This window comes from Alexandromys fortis, unplaced genomic scaffold (genome assembly GCF_014885135.2).
Source record: "Alexandromys fortis isolate MF-2015 unplaced genomic scaffold, M_Fortis_MF-2015_v1.1 scaffold_118, whole genome shotgun sequence".
NCBI classification, from domain to species: domain Eukaryota; kingdom Metazoa; phylum Chordata; class Mammalia; order Rodentia; family Cricetidae; genus Alexandromys; species Alexandromys fortis.
Window position 1 is genome coordinate 1,932,418 of NW_026068010.1, and position 19,812 is coordinate 1,952,229.

The 19,812-nt window shown below is 46.1% G+C and overlaps 1 protein-coding gene across 2 annotated transcripts in view; it reads left to right on the forward strand.

Moving 5' to 3' along the window:
* Positions 1-19,812, forward strand: part of Mtus2 (microtubule associated scaffold protein 2) — a 368,119-nt gene that overhangs the window by 111,872 nt on the left and 236,435 nt on the right. For both annotated transcript variants that reach the window (XM_050161972.1, XM_050161973.1), the window contains exons 2-3: positions 5,835-8,206; positions 12,739-12,979. In XM_050161972.1, the coding sequence (XP_050017929.1) occupies positions 6,056-8,206; positions 12,739-12,979 (2,392 nt within the window). In that variant the 5' untranslated portion in view covers positions 5,835-6,055. The remainder of the gene's footprint in view (positions 1-5,834; positions 8,207-12,738; positions 12,980-19,812) is intronic.

Here is a 19,812-nt window from a genome sequence, read left to right on the forward strand (position 1 = left end):
AATGTTTGTGGTAGCTTTATTCATAATCATTAAAAGAAGGAATCAACTCAGTAACCTTCTCCCAGAGAGTGGCTAAACACACAGGGTGGGACACATGAATCTCCACACAAACGCAGCTTCAGGTAAGCCTTGGGCTCACCTTGTGAGACACAAGAATCACAGCACAAAATCTGAGCACTAGATATTGCATAAAGGAGAGTTCTGGAAGACACAAATGTGTAGACATGGAAACCAGATCATGTATTGCTAGGGTCTGGGGCCGGTGGAAGTTTGGTGACCTTTAGAACCATTTTACAGTCAAGATGATGTACGAAAGCTGTTGGTCAACATTTGAAGAACTTCATAGTAAAAGATACCTAAGTCCATAGAATATAAATTATGGTATAATAGAAAGGGGGAAAATCCTGATAAGAAAAAACCAATCTGAATGACAAACGATCTGATCGTTCCAGTCTCAGAGGTTCTGAGGGAGAAAATGGAAGGAAGTGGGAACCTGAGGGGAATGGTGAGGATGGGCACTTCTTTTGTGAGGCAGCTACAGGACGCCTGCTGTGTGCCAGGCTCCCTGGCATGCTTATCCCACAGGTGTGCACACTTGCACAGCATTCTGAAGAGACACCTACTCAATGGCATTCTTAGAAGAACTATTAAAAACCCCAGACAACCTAAAACCTAACAATAGGAAAAGTTGTTGTGTAACTATGATTATTAAAGGTGGTGAAGGGCCAGGCGTGGTGGTGCTCTCCTTTAATCCCAGCACCCCAGAGGCGGAGGCAGGCAAATCTCTGTGATTTTAAGGTCAGTATGGTCAGCCAGGGCTACAGAGTGAAACTCTGTGATGATGTGTTTTCTCCATGTGCTTTGTGGAAAGAAACCCATCCTTTTGGACAGTCAGGATGAAGCTTTCTTTTGGATGGACATGCAACATATTTATCGAGGAAACCAAGTACAGTGAACTAAATATCAGGTTGGTTTCATTTAATAAGAACCCAGTTACCCCCTTTCTTGGACTTCCAACTGAGTAAATAGCATTTCACACTTCGGTGTGAAATTTCACATTTTGGTCTGGCATTGAGTTCAGCACCACGGACAGCCACGGAGCCTCAGCTTGTGTACCATGCCGATATCAAAGCACATTACAGTGGAATTAAATTTATACAGTCCATTTAGCCTGAAGAGGGTCATGTTTCAGACTGCTAGTTTGAGAAAACATAGGCAGATTAAGTACCCCTAATCTGAAAGCAATTCTCTAAAAGGCAAAATCCTAAAAAAAATTAATATTTTATTTTACAGTTATTTATTTATTTAGAGAGAGTGTGTGTCTAAGTACATGCATGTCTCATAGGCATGGGAAGTTCTGAGGAACACCTTTGTGAGTATGATCTCATTTTCCACCATGTGGGTTCTTGGAATTAAACTCAAGTCCTTGGACAACCAGTACTTTTACCCATTGAACCATCCTATTGACCCACAAACATCAACTACTGTAAGTGCCGGTATAATACCACAAGCAGAACATGTCACTTTCTGACCTTGTGACAGGTTGCAATAAAATACATATGCATTAAAGGCATTGTGTGATATTACTTTTAAGTAACCCATAAAAAGTGCATGCTAAGTATAAATGAATCCCGTGTTTAGACTTGAGAATATCCCTGTGGCATCTCATTATGTATACCCAAATCTGGGAAAAGTGCAGAATTTGAAACACTTCTTTCTCCCCAAGCATTTTAAATAAAGGCTGCTTTCACATATAAAACACTATAAAATAGGATAAGGATCTGAATGCTTGCACCTGTTCCATCCTGAGATGCTAAAGTAGAGGAACAGGTGGGGTCATAAGCAATCATATGTGAGCACATATAAAATTACATCATTAAATTCAACTGAATATTGTAGATACCAGATATTTGCTCAGGAAAGTTGTCTACTAAAGTTTAAAACTTAAGACTTTTGACTCTGCATGCTTGCCATACTGAAGCTCTGCTGGGGGCGGGGAAGAGCAATGTGTTGCCATATTCACTAAGATAGCTGGCACATTATGTGTTTGAATATGCATATGAAAACTCAAACAGCCTTACACAGCAGACTTGGTAGTTTAGAGAAACTGTAAGCATAATATTTAATCTTTTGAAAGCCATTTTCCTTTTAGTGATAGGAAAATCCCTGCAACCAACTTAAAAAAAAACACAAATGACTGACAACTGCACATGGCAATCAAAATGTAGTTTTCTTTAACTTTTTAGGAATATCATTTTTATTATTTTATATGTATGGGTATTTTGTCTGCCTGTGTGTCTGTGCACCATATGCCTACAGTACCCATGGAGGCCAGAAGAGGGCATCAGATTCCTCTGGAAATGGAGGCAGAGACAATGTGAGCTGCCACTTGGGTACTGGAATTGTACCGGGTTCTCTGCAAGAGTATTGAGCACTCACGCCCCGAGTCATCGCTTCAACTCCAGAATGCAGTTTTCTTCATACTTCCCCTTGATTCAGCTCTGGGGAAGAGCAACTTTAGCATTTCAATCAACCATTATAAAGCTGAAAAAATAGAGTCCTCGCTAACATTTGAGTAGTGAGCATTCACTGTTCTGAGCCCACATTGGGGTGGAGTTGTCTGACGTATCTATGCTGAAAACAGCTGTCCCAGAAGCCACAGGGGGACAGAGGCTCCTGGACCGTTAATGTAGTAAGCTTGTAGTCTCCTCAAATGAGTAAGACACACAGTTTAATACAAAGCACATTTAACTGTTGTAAAGTTAAATACACAATTGCCGTCCTCCCCCCCCCCCCCCGCATCTCTAGGGCTTCACATCTGTGGGTTCAACCAATCACAGATGGAAAATATTTTAAAACCCATCTGTGCTGAGCACATGCCTACTCTTCTTGTCACTGATCCCAAACAATGTAATGCTAGTATTTGGTATATATTAGTGGTTGTAAGTGACTTTAAAGGCATTTGCATATATAAAGGGAGATGTGCGTACATTGCATGCCAGCACCGCAACATTGTTATGAAGGGCTTTCCACATTCTCAAATTTGAGTGTCTGTGAAAGTTGATAGACAGTAAAGTCAAGAACATGGCTGTGAGACGGGTCAAGGATACAGCAAGAAAGCCCGCAGAACCAACTAACCTGGCCTCATAGGAGCTCCAGAGGCTGAACCAACCACCAGGGAGCCTGCACGGGACTGACTTAGGCACTCTGCGTATATGATACAGTTGTATAATGTCATCTTCTTGTGAGATTCTTAATACTGAGCGCAGGGGATGTCTCCGACTCTGTTACCTGCTCATGGGACCCCTTCTCCTAATGGAGAGCCTCATCCAGCCTTAATAGGAGAGGGGGAGCCTAGTCTCATGGCAACTGGATGTACCATGGCTGGGTGATGTTTCTCTGAAGAGAAACAGTGGAGGAGGAGTGAGAGGAGCAGATGGGGGAGGGGTGGAGAACTGGTAGGGGAAGGAACTGAGAGGAGGGAAGAGAGGGGACATTTCAGTTGGAAGAAGAAGAAGAAGGGGAAAAGAACATGGCTGTGATGGAAGTGCAGCAGTGCTGGTCCCCAAGAGAGGTGTGCAGACTCAGGACTTGAGAAACCCTATGAGTACTCTTGTTTGGCAGCTTTTGGGGAGCCGGATTTTGATGGTGTCCCTAGGAATTATTGAACGGGGCAGCTGTGTTTTAGTAGAACTCTTCAAGTATTTAAGTCTCTGACTGCAGAAGGATCATCAAACACTCAGCTCTCAAGCCGCGAGCCTTGGACTCCAGGCTGCCATTCAGTCGGTGACTCAGGGTGACGATGAGGATGATGTGGTGTTGGAGCCACTGAGGTTCTTCTTGTGTGAGAGCCACTTTAATGATGCATTGTCTGAAAAAACAATGTAGCTCCCAGGGAGCTGGAATCTAAGATGGATAAAGAGATGATGTGGGAGTGTTCGGATGTGGTTGATCTATTTCAGATTCAAAAATGGATATGCCTTCAGCTGCAGAAGCTTCTAGATAAGGTGCCCAACTGTAGAACGTGTGAACTCAAGGAAGCTGAGCCTACCCAGTGGTTACAGATGGGCACAGATAGAAGAACCCAAGGTCCCATTGCACTAATATCCTCTGTAAGGGACATTTTGGCCAACAATGGATTCCTATGCTACAGTGGTCCTATTCAATGTTAATGATGCTGTTAAAAATCCCCAGTATTTTGGAGATCAGACCTTTGTCAGTTGCGGGGTTGGTGAAGATCTTCTCCCAGTCAGTGGGTTGCCTTTCTGTCTTAGCAACAGTGTCCTTTGCTTTACAGAAGCTTCTCAGTCTCAGAAGGTCCCATTTATTCAATGAGGCCCTTAATGTCTGTGCTGCTGGGGTTATACGTAGGAAGTGGTCTCCTGTGCCCACATGTTGTAGAGTACTTCCCACTTTCTCTTCAATCAGGTTCAGAGGATCGGGAAGAGCCCCAGATCAGTGTGGCACCAAATGACGGAGGCTGTGTCCACAATAGTCCATGTTCCCAGGACACATAGAGTGGACACAGTTGTGCTGGTCTGTCCTGGGGGGAAGAGGGAACGGACATAGAGCAAAACAAAACCAACGAAGGACCAGATTCTACGAAAGGACCTCACTAGGGTGGAAAAACGTGTATGTGTGTGCAGGTGGAAAAGAAATGAATGGGAAAGAGGATGTACCTCGGGATTTGCAAGGATGCTGGGGTCAGTTACTGGATATTAGGAAGATAGAGGCTGGGATGGAGAGAGACGCAACAATAGGACGAGCATGCTGGGCTCACAGTTCTCAGCCACGGAAACTGTCGTCTGCTGTCATTGGTGAACATGCAGCTCAAGATCCCCAGGATGCTTGGCTTTACAGGTGGTGCCTTTTCCCTCCACATACAGGCCCGGGACGTTCAGCCAAGCAAAATAATTAGCAAATGACCAGCAATGAAACAGAACAGTCATGATCGTGTACTGCGACAAAAATCATCTGCTTGGGATCTTGCTTTTCTTCCCTGAATTGCTTGTGTCATGCTTACCTTGATGGCCATGGTGTGACGTGGGGCCGTGCCTTTGATGAGGGGGTGTGAGTGGCGTAGAGGCTAGGAAGGGGCAGTGAGTGGATGGACCCAAACCTCATTCTCTGTGGCACATAGTCTGATAACAGACACCCATTAAGAGACTGAAGGGTAGGAAGTGTGTACACGGTCGAAGAGAAGATTCAGAGCTCCCACATGACAGAGCTGGGACAGCACACAGTTTTATCACGTGACAAAAACTGCTACCCTATTTGAAATCTCTGGATGGTTTGTTTCTGGAATTTTTCATATGTATTCTTAGATTATAGCTAACTTGTGGAAAATAAACTAGAAAGTAAACTTTGGTAAAGAGAAGAGATTGCTTTTATTTTGTTTCATAACCCCCCACACCTTTAAGACAGCATACATGTAAGACCTGTTATATCCCATTTCTAAAATGTATCCTTGTGATGTCATAGCTTGGACATATTTGCCTAGCCACAGCCCCTGTTTGAAATGGTTTTGAGATAAGCAAATGAAATAACAGCAAATAGTCTATGTGATTATTGCCTGTGTCTCTTTTGTGTGTGTGTGTTGGAGGGGTTGTTGGTTTTTCAAGACACGGTCTTTCTGTGTACTCTGGCTGACCTGGAACTCATGCTGTAGACCAGGCTGGCCTTGAACTCACAAAGATCCACAGAGATCCGCCTGCCTCTGCCCCCCAAGTGCTGGCATTAAAGGCGCGTGTCACCACCTAGCTCTTGCATGTGTCTCTTACTCATGGTTACTGCTGTCTTCTCTCTAAAGTGACTATATTTTTATTTCTTTGCAGGTCTCATGGACTGACCAATTTTCACTGAGCAGCAATGGAGCATAGTGAGTTGTTATGCTACGTGTCAAGACAATGGTTGGTTCTGAAGCTTGTCTGAAGGGGTTCAAAGTGGTGTCTAGATGTGACATTGTCAGAAGAGGACAGGCAATGCGAGGGCTGCCTGTTTCCCTGAAGCCTGAAGGGGGACTGCATGGCTAGGTGCCCTCACTGAAGAGGTGACCATGAGTTTCCCACTGGCTCCGAAGAAATCCTGTTTCAGTCAGTTGAGAGATCACCAAGAGCGGGCAAAAAATAATAATGGGAGCACCGTAAGCATGGGCGATCCAAATGCCAATCAAGTCATGTTGGAGGTGGGCTCCTCGCACGATGAGCCCGGGACGCGTGATCTCGATGCTGAGATTGGAAATGCAAACTTAAGCAGACCACAATGCCACAGACACTCCCAGAAGGAGCCCTCTCTACTGCAGGGCTTTGGGTTAGGGTCTCAGGCTGGCTCCACCAGCCAAAGGGATTTCCAGCCTTCTCTGGCTGTACACAGACTACTGAGTGAAGAACACACAGGGAAAAGAGGTATCCTACAGACCCCCCAGAGTGTCCAGGGCCCAAGTCTATCCTCCTGGAGGAATGCAGTGGGACAAGCTGGTCCAGAGGTTTCAACTAAAAGGGATGCTGAAATCCCCCGGCACACTCCCAAGGACAAATTGGCAAAGACCCTTGACAATGAAGAACTGAAAAGAGCCGGCGGCTCAGGAGCTGCAGCTGGCAATCTCATTCAGGAGACTCAGCAGCCAGGAGGGCTGGATACCTCTGAGCCACAGGGCCACATGCCTGGGCATGGGGAGGGGCCACAGGAAACATCAGCTGGTCACTCTCCAGGGACAGTTTTTTCTCTTGGTGGGGGTACCTCAGATGGGAAATACGTGCGTCCTCCTAAACCATCTACCTCAGAAGCCAGGGGGTCCATCCCATCAGATGCCAAGGTTGAGGGGACACGTGGCCTGGAAGGTTACAACGAGTCTATCGCTTGCCCAGAATGGACTCCCGATTCAGGTTCAGCCCTGAAGGAAATTTCCAGCCTCGGTTATCCAGAAATGCATGTAGGTCAAGGAGCAGGGGAGCCCCAAGTGGAACTCAAATATATCCAGCCCAGGAAGGAGCAGGGACTAAAGTCAGCCCAGGCACAGGGTCTGGGATGTCATGAGGAAAAAAGTGTGTCACCCATGGAGAGGAAGGAACAACGTGAGAAAGCACAACAAGAAGCCACGAGTCAACTGGACAGCAGCCACCATCAGCCGGGAGTGGGAGAAAGCAGCGGCCAGGAAGAAATGATGACGGTCAGAGCTGGTGTGGAGGGGTCTCAGCAAGCCACCCCTGTGCAGAGTGCTGTTCCTTCTGGAGACGGAGCTACTAGATTCAGCGGCAAAACGTCACCAGGCGAAGGTAGAAGGGTGAGGCAAACATCCAGCGACCTTGTACAGGGGGACGGCCACCTAGCTTCTGTTCCCCATGATCCAACTAAAAGCCTGCCCTCCGAGGTCAGTAGGGAGGAGAGGAGGCAGGGTAGTGGTACTGGGGGCAGTGCCAAGGCACTGGACTCGGGTCCTTCTGCAGGAGGGAGCAGAGCCGAGGCCTCATCTGAGCTCTTGGGCCCTCGCACTGGCACCTTGGAAGCCAGGGAGAGCAGAGAGACAATACCTGTAACTGAAAATAGGAGCCTTCTAGAAAACACAGCCCAAACCGAAGTCGCTCCATCTGGAGGAGATTCGGTTTTCAGGACCCCAGCTCCCCTCCACCCAGAGACAACTGTGAACTTGCCTCACCACTCCACTCCCCCAGAGAGCAGTTCTCAGGTCAGTGTGGACACGGGGTCACCCTCGGTGGCCTTGCCCCCTACTGACGGCGGGCAGGTGTTAAACACATCCCTGAAAGTGCCTGACAAGAGCACCTGCCCCAGTGGGATCCCCAAGCCTCTTACACATCCCAAGGAAACACCTTCCTCTCAGGAAGCAACCGAGAAACTGGAGACGGGGAGAGCGGAAGAAAGGATGGAGACAAAGCCTGTCATTATGCCGAAGCCCAAACATGTGAGGCCCAAGATCATCACTTACATCCGTAGGAACCCCCAGGCCCTGGGTCAGGGGGATGCCTCACTGGTCCCCGTGGGGCTTCCGTACGCCCCTCCTGCATGTGGCATGCCCCTTCCGCAAGAGGAGAAGACAGCGAACCGTGACCTCCAGCCATCTGCCAACATGTATGAGAAATTCAAGCCCGACCTTCAGAAGCCGAGGGTCTTTCCCTCTGGACTGATGGTGTCTGGGATCAAGCCCCCAGGGCATCATTTCAGTCAGATGAGCGAAAAGTTTCTGCAGGAGGTAAGAGGGAGGCATTGTAAAATGAGCAATACATTTGTGGTTTTAAGTCTGACTTTTTGTCCCCTCAGTGAAATTTGAACCAAAATGTCTTCTGTAAGTGAACCATAGATACACAGGGACAGGCTTGCACCAAAGTAGAAACTTGTTCCTGGAAGAGGCTGTCAAGAACACGGTGCGATAGCAAGGCTGAGTGGACACAATATCTTAGGAGGCTCGTGTACGTTTTACTGAGCACAAGCCGTGGAATTAGACAAGGGCTTGTTTAAGTCAGCTTCATGTTTAAATACAGGAGTAGCAGTCGATGAAGCAGGCCAAAGCAAGGGAAAAGCTGAAGTCAATGGAGTGTTCAAACTCAGCAGACTTTGGTGGGGAGTCTTTCACTTTGGAGAAAACCTTGTGCTGAGCCGTGTGCAGTGGTACTCACCTGTGAACCTAATATTCATGAGGGCAAGAAAGGAAAACTGAGTCCCAGGCCAGCCTGTGCAACTGGGTGTAACCCTGCATCAGGAAATACAATGGAAAGTCTTACATTAATATATGCAAAAACAGTAGCAAGACAGACCATGCTAACCTCTTTACAGTAAGAGCAGTAGTGGTTGCTATTTTGTTGCATGTTTGCTGTGCCCTGAGCCCAACCTGGGCTGGTTGTCCTGGAGCACACAAGAAAGCAAGCTGAGCAAACCATGAGAAAGTCAGGCCAGGTTCCTGCCTTGAATTCCTGACCTGACTTCCCTGCATGCAGGACTGACTGCGACCATGAAGAGAGGCGGATAAGCCCTTTGCTCCTCAAGTTGGTTTCGGTTGTTTTGTCAAAGCAGCAGAGAACTGAGTTGGCAGCGTCTTTAGCAGGCTGTCCTTTCGCTTCATGCCAGCCTGGCATCGTCCCAAGAGCTGAGCAGTGTTTGCCAAGGCCAGAAGGATTCCTGATGAAGGCTGGGATGGCGTATGCATCAACAAATGGCTTGAAAGTCTGGCCTGCATTGTGCTTCCTTCTGTCTGAGCCTATAGTCAGCTCTGTTACTTAAAGACTAGCTAGCGCTCCGAATTCAGGTTTGCAGCAATTCTGACTTAAGCCGTTAGCATTCAGTGATCTTATAGACAGAGCACTAGTGACATCAGGAAAATGCAACTGTCCGTAGCTGTCTACTCCTCTGTGAGTGACCCCTAATAAATGCATTTTACATATCAAGCAGGATGAGCTTTAAGCAGCCATTTAAATTGTGTGTGTGTGTGTGTGTGTGTGTGTTTTGCCTGCATGTGGGTCTGTGCACTGTTTGTGATGTTGTACCCGTGGAGGCCAGGAGAGGGCATCATATCCCCCGCAACTGGAGTTACAGATAGTCACAAGCTGCGGCCTGTGGACCCCAACCCAGGTCCACCTGACCACTGAGCTGTCTCTCCAGCTCCTTGCAGGATTCATTTTTGGGAGCTCTTGATGATGTGCCAATTTGAGTGCAGATAACTAATTTTATATCTCCCCAGAGAAAACAGTGAGCCTAGGGAAAATGGGGCAAGACAGAGCAGGAGGGGTCGGTGGCAGGAGGAATCTGCTTGCGTATATCCTTCGATTTTTAGGACTGTGCTTGAAATCCGAGGAGTCTTTTGTGGACTCATAGACTTTTTCTCTAAAAATACCCCCAACTAGAGAAGGAGATCAGTGGAACACTTGTGTTGATCGCTGTGTTCAAACCTACAGAACCTGTCTTGTTTCGTCGTAAAGATGAAAGGAAAAAGCAGGATTCCCAGGTTTAATTAAAAATGCATAAACTAGTCACGAAAAGCAAAATTTTCACCTTGTAAAAGAGTTTATGCTTGTGTTACCTTTCTTTTTTCTTTCTTGTCACTGACAAAGCACCTGGCAGCTGCATCCTAAGGATGCTGGAGAGGAAGTCTCAGTCCACCGTGGGGGGTGGGGGCAGCCCATAAGGAGCACCATCAAGGTTCATCTGGAGAGGCCTAGTTCTGTCATGCAGAGGTTACCTCTTAGTTTTCAGTAGTGGTGCCGCCATCTTGGAATCAAGCACCCAGCACAAAAGAACTAGAGAACATTTCGATGCTTCCAATCAGAAGATTATCCAGCAAAACGGTGGGGATGGCCACTGCTGGAATCAGTAAAGCCACTGTTGAATGACAGAATAGGGGGCTCTGACATGGTTCTGAAGAATCCGATCAGGACGCTACAATCTTAAAACCCTTACTTATGGACGAGTGGCTCCCAGCATTTTTAAAAAGAAGGGTCTAGAAAAGAAAAGTCAGAGATGGCTAGTGAGACAATAGATGATGATAACAGTTGTGTCCCGGTGCAGATGGCGAATGTTCTTTCCAAGGAAGAGATTGACCCAGCCTAGCACAGCCTCATAGCCAGGCGTATTTCACAGTGTGATCATAATGAAACTTAAAGTGCCTGATCCTTTGTTTCAGTAATGTCAGTTTAAAGAACTTTGTATCCATTTAAGCATTAAAAGGGAAACAAAATAGGGCTTATGCCTTCAACAGCTCGAATCAAAGCTTTTAGAGGCCCTGTTAAAAAATATTGTGAAATACTTGTAATTCCCGAACACATAGCAGCTTGATATACAGCCTAAATTCCGGTTTAGAGCAAAATAAACTAAGAGAGCTATCTACTCAGACATTGTTCCAGCACTGATTTTTTAAAATTATAACTTAAATAGACTATGCCATTTCTTTCTGCTTGCTTAATATAAAGAAACAATGAATTGGAAAGCAGGTCAGGGGTAGAGTTACACCCCAAGCGCCCAAATCCCAAATTGTGTGAGAGCAGACGTTCTGAGAGCAGGATGTAGTTATATCGTTATGAATTGTATTCTACATTATATATTACATACATGCATATATATACATACACATGATTACTATAGATTGTATTCTGGATTGTTAAGTAAAGGAAAAATTAGTAGTATTATTATGTTATTAGCAGAGGAAATGGTGGAGGGAAGCACGATTACCTAACAAATATTTATGTGTAGACACTGCTGACGCATTCTCTGAACTGAGCAGCCCATGGGACTCTTGCCTAGATTGGTTATCCCAGAGGAATCTACCCAAATATTCCTGAGAGCATTCAGCATCCATTTTCATGCATGTGTGTGTGTGTGTGCATGTGAGTGTGTGTGCATGTGAGTATGTGTGCATGTGCACAAGTATTTGTGTGTGCATGTGTGTATGTGCCTATGTGCATGTTACTGTGCATGTGTACAAGTGTTAGTGTGTGTGAGTATGCATGTATGCAAATGAATGTGTGCATGTGCACAAGTGTGAGTGTGTGCATGTGTATGTGTACAAGTGTGTGTATAAGTGTGCATGTAAGTATGTGGGTATGTGTGTATAAGTGTAAATATGCATGCGTGTGTGAATGTGAGTGTGCACGTGTGCAAGTGGGAGTATGGGTATGAGTGTGGATGTAAGTATAGGTATGTGTGTGGATGTGAGTGTGCATGTGTGCATGTGAGTATGTATGTGTACAAGTGTGAGTGTGCATGTAAGTGTGTGGGTATGTATGCATGTGTGGATGCGAGTGTGACTGTGTGCATGTGTGTGTGAGTGTGCATGTAAGTGTGTGGGTATGTATGCATGTGTGGATGCTAGTGTGACTGTGTGCATGTGTGTGTGTACAGCACACAAGTGGCGGTCAGAAGACAACTTGCAGGAGTCAGTTCTCTCTTTCCATCTTGTGAATCCCTGGTATTGAACTCAAGTCTTCAGGCAGAGCAGCAAGCATCTTTACCCTCTGAGCCATCTCACTGTGCCCCAAATCTGGTTTTAATTATGTAAATATACAGTATAGGCCTACAAATTTTTAAATATTAATTTCTCTATTTTTTGCAAATAAACATTTCTCCCTTACTAACAATAGCTTTTAAATCTTCTGTTGATTAAATACAGTACAATAGTTAATTTACTTAAGATTAGTGAGTATAAAATGATGTATTTTCTCCATAGGTATAAGGAAAGTTTTAAGCGTTTTTGAACATTTGATAGAATTTATCTCTTTGTTTCATTACCATTATTTATTTTGTTTTTATTTCATGTGTATGGGTGTTTTGCCTGCCTGCGTGTGTGTGCACCATGTGTGTGTGCAGTGCCTGAGGGGGGCAAAAGAGGGTGACAGATCCCCTGTAACTAAGACACGGTTGGTTGTGAGACACCATGGTGGGTGCTGGAAACCCAACCCCAGTCCTCTGCTGGAGCTGCAATTGCTCTAACTGCTGAACCTTCCTCCAGCCCCGACATTGTTCATTTACTAAGTAGTCACTCAAATGTCAGTGCATTTATATCAATGAAATTGAGAAAAGAATTAAAATGAGTTCTGTTTCTCTCCGTATGACATATAGACTGGTAGAACTTCACAGCTGGCAGGGACTGAGGCGCTCACTCAGCTGTAGTGTCGTCATAGAGATGGGGACACTGGGCTGAGAGACAGCACTTGACCGAGGAGCTAATGGCACCATGTGCTGTCATCTGGGCATAGGTCTCCTGCCCGTTTAGACTTATGAACTCTGCTCTCATCGTAGGTCACAGACCACCCTGGGAAAGAAGACTTTTGCTCTCCTCCCTACACCCATTATGAAGTCCCTCCCACTTTCTACCGCTCGGCCATGCTCCTTAAGCCCCAGTTGGGACTGGGTGCAATGTCCCGTCTCCCGTCTACCAAAAGCAGGATACTGATCGCAAGCCAGAGGTCTTCCACGAGTGCCATTCACCCACCCGGACCAATAACAACGGCTGCTGGTTTCTACGGTTCTGATCCTTCAGGTAATTAAGCCTCTTGTGACGGCTCTCTTTTTCTGTTGCGCGTTTAATATTAACTATGAAATGTTGCGGCTTCTTCTGAATGCCTGTAATTCTTAAAGAAGCCTTTCCTCACCCCTCCGACTGTCTGTAGACATGGATGTTCCTGAGAACTCACCTGTTGGAGCTGTCATCTTCTATGCCATCTTCTCATCAGTGGTCCCTACTATCACCTCCTGACTTCTTCCAGTTTCTCCTGTAGACTCAGAAGACTTGATCTAGATGTTAGTTTTGTTTGCTAGAAGAGAGTCTCAGTGAGGGATTGTCTAGATCAGGTTGGCTTGTGTACATGTCTATGTGAGATTGTCTTCATTACATCAGTTGATCTGGGAAGACCCAGTCCACTGAGGGCCGCACCCTACCCTGGACCCAGGGTCCCGAACTGTGTAAGAGTGATGACTACCACAATTGGGTTCTGTTTATTTTATAGTCCTTGAGATAATATTAATATTTACATTTTGTATACAGAAGTCTGCATATTATCCTTAGGATAAGTTCTTTGAAATTAATTATTGTGTAAAAGTATACTTAAACTTAAAAAAACATGTATTTACCTTTTTTTATTTTCTGTATATGGCTGTTTGCCTGCATGTATACATATGTACCACAGGCATGAAGTACCCACCGAGGCCAGAAGAGAGCATCAGATTCCCCTGTAAGTTGAAGTTAACAGAACATTGTGAGTTGTCAGGTGGATGCTGAGACTAGAACCCTTGTCCTCCAAAAGACCAACAAGTTCTCTTAACCTCTGCACCATCTCTCCAGCCCCTGTTGGAACGTTTTTTTTTAAGGCCAACTAACTTTTTAGAAAATTTATAGCAGTTATTTTTGCTGTAGAGTTCCACGAAAGTCCCATGTCCTTGGCTCTGTTGGAGTTTCACCATCTCATTGTTGAGCCAAGTTTCATCTGTCGCTCAGACTGGCCTAGGACTCACTCTACATGCCAGGCTGGACTCGACGCACTCCTGTGTCTGCCTCCTGAGTGCTGGGATCACAGATGCAAGTCACCATGCTCCGTGAGCACGGCGATTATAGTTGGAGGGAAACTTCTTCATCTCTTTCCTCTTTATCACATTGAGAATTGTCACGCACTCAGAGAGTTATTGATGGCTTAGTCTTTTTTTTTTTCTTTCTTTCTTTTCTTTTTTTTAAATAAGCTTCTGTCTTCGCAGTTACCACGACAGCTGTATATCTTAATGGAATTGCCTGTGCTTGGAGCCGGTACAAGTCCACCATGATTCAGTCAGTAGGCAACAGTTCCTGGGGGGCTGTCAGCACTGGCCTTGGTGTGGAGACAAAGCAGTCAACACACAAAAACGTTCTGCCCTCTGGGAGCTGAAAGTTTAAAATCTGAGGCTGACTGAAGTCAGTCAGTTATGTGGTCGGTTGTGGTAAATAAGTAATGCTGAAGACAATCGAACATTGGTGAAGGGGGAAGAGGAGGGTTTGGGCAAGAGGAAGGGGTGGTCATTTTGAACAGAGTGATCAGAAAGGCCTTCCTGAGAAAGTGTCCTTAAGCCACTCTCAAGGGAAGAGGAGGGGGAGACCCTGGTGGACGCCTGCAATATTGCCTTCCCGTCAGAGGGAGGAGCCAGTGAAAGCCTCCACCCCCTAGGAAACTAGAAGGGAAAGGCGTCAGAGAGGAGAGTGGCAGAAGAATGGGATCAGGATAGAGGAGTTGGGGTCTTATAAAGCCATGGCATTGTGGGAATTTGACTCACTGTGAGTCAGCCCTTGAAAAGCTTGGAGCCAGGATGGCATGGTCCAGCTCTAGTTGAGGCAAGAAGTCCTTGACTGAGTTGTGGAAAGCAGACCACCCAGTAGTTCACATTGTAGGGGCTCATTTCTGGAGTCTGTGCTGAGTATTCACAAGGTCTCTCCATTTGGGCTGTGGGGATATGGAACAAATTCAAGCTGTTGTGGCTTGTGAGAAGTTTTATCCTTGGCTGTCTAGCAACTCATCTCAAAATTTTGTTCCCTCATCCTTGGGTGTTTTTTTTTTTTCTTCTTTTTATTCCGAGATTGATAGTCACCGAGAGCAGTGGTTCTCAACCTTCCTAATGCTGTGACCCTTTAATATGTTGTGCCGACCCCCAACTGTGAAGCTATTTTTTGCTGCTACTTCATAACTTTAATTTTGCTACTGTTAGGAATCGTAATGGAAATGCAATCCCTGTGAAAGCCATTGAACCCATAGAGACCATGACCCACAGGTTGAGAAACGCTGGTCTTGAATAGTCTGTCTCAAGGTGTGAAGACGCTCTGCTGTCTGTCTCACACACCCTAGGTGACTTGAGCATCCCAAACACTGCCTTCCACTCCTCCTCTCTTCACATTCCTCCTTCCCGTGATGCTGGCTGGAAACCGCCTCCGGGCAGACAGCCAGAGTCACAGCAGGGTGTACTGTGCTCACGTTCTTTCCTCTCAAGACCACAACCCTGCCAGGGCTCTTTTGCCGATGCTGAGAAGGCCAGTTGCGTGTGTTTGCACACCTGTTGATTGTCCTCATTTCCTAACTCTTCACAGCAGACTCTATGCTGTTGACGCTTCTCGGGTAGGATGTCCTTTACATAACCACAAAAGCTTTTGGCTCCGGTGGTGTTCATGACGCTAATGAATATAAAGTTCTGCTTCTGTGTCTACGCTTTTAGTCCTAGATTGTTTACTTGGTGCTTATTTGCCCTGAATGAAGACTGTCTTTGGTGTGTGTCACTACATGTGGTTTTGTGTTTAACCACCCTGTCTCTGGCGCATGTCTGCCCATGGCTGAGGTTTTGTGTTTAACCACCCCGTCTCTGGCGCATGTCTGTCCATGGCTGAGGATTTGTGTTTAACCACCCTGTCTCTGGCGCATGTCTGTCCATGGCTGAGGTTTTGTGTTTAACCACCCTGTCTCTGGCGCATGTCTGTCCATGGCTGAGGTTTTGTGTTTAACCACCATTCATCCTCTGTGGATTTGGCTTCTCTGTCCTACCTACTGGGCATTTTCATGCCTGTTTTACAATGTGTCGCCCAAAGCTCTGAAGAGCATCACGTTGGCGAAAGAGTGCTGGTGACAGCGTGGATGCCCCCCTCTGTGACCCAGCATTTACACATTTCCAATGTCAAGAGAGCTCTTGTGTTCTAAAAAAAAATCTAAGAATTGGTTTGATATGCGAATCCTAATACGTTAACTGTGTTTTTTTTTTTTTTTTCTCAGTCCAGGTAGGGAGTCTCTTAAAGATCTCGTAGTCCTGTAAGCTCTGAGTTAGTCAGGGGAGGCCCAAGTGCCTCCTTTCCTCTGCTGGGTTTGTAGGCACCTGGGTATAGTGCAATAGTCTGAAAGAAGTGGACAGACAGATGGCACCATCCTGTGCCACCCTGTGTCATCCTGCGCCACCCTGTGCCATCCTGCGTTACCCCGCACCACCCTGCGCCACCCCATGCCACCCCGTGCCATCCTGCGCCACCCTGTGCTACCCCGTGCCACCCTGTGCCACCCTGAACCACCCTGTGCCACCCCGCACCACCCCGTGCCATCCCGAGCCACCCTGTGCCACCCGCACCACCCCGTGCCACCCCGATCCATCCCGAGCCACCCCGTGCCACCCCACAGTGCAGCTCCTTCAAGGGTTCCTGTCTCATAGTCGCTGCTATTTCCTAAGACTTACAGATCATGATGTGACCACATGAAGAATCAGCAGACCCAAGGGCTTCCTGATTCTTAAATCTTTTCTGATTTTTTTTTTTTTTGAGGCCCGCTCTTTCTGACTCCAAAGTCATCTCGAAAACCAAGCTATTGCCGTCCTCTGGCCTGAGTGTGAAACTCAAGACATTTGAGCACTCAGAGCACAAAGGGGCTGCAGATCATTTTATATAGGCATGAAATCTGTTTGGTGGAGGCCATGATTGTCCACAGAGAAGTTTACTATTGCAGCCTCCACTTCAAGAGTTAGGAGAAGACCCTGCTTTTCTACACTGACTTTTCAAAGCTCTGTATAGTTCATGTTCTTTCTTCAAAAACAAATCTTTAATGGCCCCAACATGCAGAACCTGTTAACCTACCAAGTGTGCCGGGTGGAGAAATGTAATTTTCTTGCATGGTAATGTATTTGAAACACATTCATTTTTCTCCCTGAAAGCATAGTGCTTTTATATGAGGCAATGCAAGAAAGAAATGTAATATTTTCTGATAGGAGCAGTTGAGGTGTTGAAAGATTTTTTTGAAGGATAGATGATAAAACTTCATTCTATAAATAGCTAGAGAAATTCAATCAGCTAAATTGGAACACTTTTTTTCAAGATGTAGGCATCAGTGGTATAGATTCTGATTATTAAAATAAAATTTATTTTGGATTTTGAATGCTCTGCAGACATTCTTGCAGGGACTTTTTAAAAAAAAGTTAGGGTCAATCTCACCAAGTTTAGAAAGTGAAGAAATTATTAACATATTTTGAAAAGCAAATAAATGGAATTGGAATATTTGAAACCAGCCCTGTCCAGCTGATGATGCAGCAAAAATTTAGCAAAATACAAGCCTGTGATCAGCATTTATGGATAAGAATTCTAAAATGAAGTAAGGTGTTGTGGCTCATGCCTTTACCCCAGCACTTGGGAGGCAGAGGCAGGCAGATTTCTGAGTTTGAGGCCAGCCTGGTATACAAACTGAGTTTTAGGACAGCCAGGGCTACACAAAGAAATCCTGTCTTGGAAAATAAAAAAGAATTCTAGAATGAAAATGTTATTTTTCCATTCCAAGACTGCACAGAAGCAAATAATAGTGTAGGCATATGACAGCGAGTCTTAATGCATTTAGTTGCTCTGCAGATCGGAGCCTGGCTGGATACTAGGAAGCTTGGACACCCATGGAAGCTGTCAGGAAGCTGCTGGCACTGGGCCTGTGCCGAGCAGCACGTATGTTAGCAAAGGAAGGGACTGAGTGGGGACACCCTGGTGGGACACCTGGGGGAGGAACAGGGCCCGAATGACTTCATAGAGTGGATGCGGTGCAATGAAGAGGCCCCAGAGGAAACACATGACAAAGACATGGGGTTCTGAGTTCCTTAGGAAGCAGGCCATTTCTGTGCCTGGAAGAGGTGTGAGGGTGGATGTCACTGGAAACAAAACCAGTGGGTAAACTGGGGCCAAGTATTGAAGAGATTTCAGAGCTAGACTAACCTTAAAGAGTTCTTGTTTTGTTTTGTTTGTTGGTGAGGAATTAGGAATCTTTAGGTTTCAAATACGAAATTGGCATTGTCTGTTTTGAATACAGGTCAAGGTAGGGGTTGTATGAGTCTTTTGGATCCTCTTGTTCTTGTCTCCATACATACTGACCACTGTGGCCTCCATCACTCCAGGCATGATGTAGCCTCTTTTTCTGACTTGACAGTCTTGTGTTTACTATGGCCTTCAGAATGCTGTTCCCACAACACCCTCCAAAGCTGACTCCATTTCATCATCCATGTCTCTGCATCTGAGAGACATACAGCTTTGACCGTACCATGGGAAAGCAGCCCCTCCTCAGCCAGGTACCTTCAACCCGCCATCCCCTGTGTTTCATTCACTGTTTTGGGGAAGGTTTGCCAGTATCTTACTTTGCTTTTTCATAATTATTAGCATTCAGCCCTCCACAGCGTGCAGCCTATGAGAACAGAAGGATTTAAAAATGAAGCAGCCGTGAGGGACCAGTGGAGGGTGGGCCATCTGCATCTGTCTCTTTCTCATCCTTCCCCCAGGCTCAGCAGTCATTGGAGAAAGTGGGGGAGGGCAAAGGGGCATAAGAGCAGATGGTAGGGGAGAGCGGTAAGATGCTGTTTTCTGCACTCACTGTGACCATACAAGCACACACACTCACAACTGTCATTTCTGCACAAGACCTGTACGTGATCAAGCCACTCAGAAGTCCAGCATGTCCAGGGGAGGGACTGCCCTGTCTCACTCCTCGCTATGTGTCTGTTAGCCACTGATGGCTGCTGAGTGGGGAGGTGGCCTTTGCTTTGGGTCTGTGATGCTGGTAGGTTGTCTATGCCCCAGTGGGTGGCTCCACACCCATACTTATCTGGGCAGCACCCACTGGACTCAGTGCGTTATTAATAATAATTTCTAGAAGGACAAGCAGGTTGGTAGGTCTTGGCAGAGCAGGAGGGAGGTGGTAGGAAGTGGGTATATATGTGTGTGTATGTATATATATATCATATATATATCACATTTACATTGTATACAGAGACAGAACTTTCAAAGAATGAGTTAGAAATTTTTTTTTCAAAAAGCAGAAGGAAACTCAGTGTCTTTTGGATTAATGAATAAATTAATTATGGCTGCACTGCGGCGGTACCTGGTGCATTCCCATCACCATCAAGAAATGGCAAGAGCCTGAGTGTTTTGAAGAGGGGTGAGCCAACTGAAGGCTAGGCAGTAAACACGTTAGGCTTTTCGTGGTTCGATGGAATTCACTCAGCTCTGCCGTGATGGTGAAAATCAAGCAAACGGAACCAGGCAGAATCTGAGAAGACCCGTGGCTGCTTTGGACTCGGCCAGCCTATTCCTGTTTTTCTGAGGCCTGATGTGGGCCAGGCGCCAGTCCCTGTTCAGGATACACAGCTTCAGGACCCTGTGGGGCACAAGGAGTTCAACCAATAATAGCCATAGACGCAATAAGTATTTGCTAGTGGTCGTCGAGAATACACATGGAGGCGTAGCTGTGTGAGCAGAGCGGGGCTCAGGAGAGAGGCTGCGGAGATGGGGAGTCGTGCAGCAGCTTGAACGATACCCAGGAGTTTGCCAGGCTGGGGAAGTGGAAAGGTGGAACGAGAGAGTGA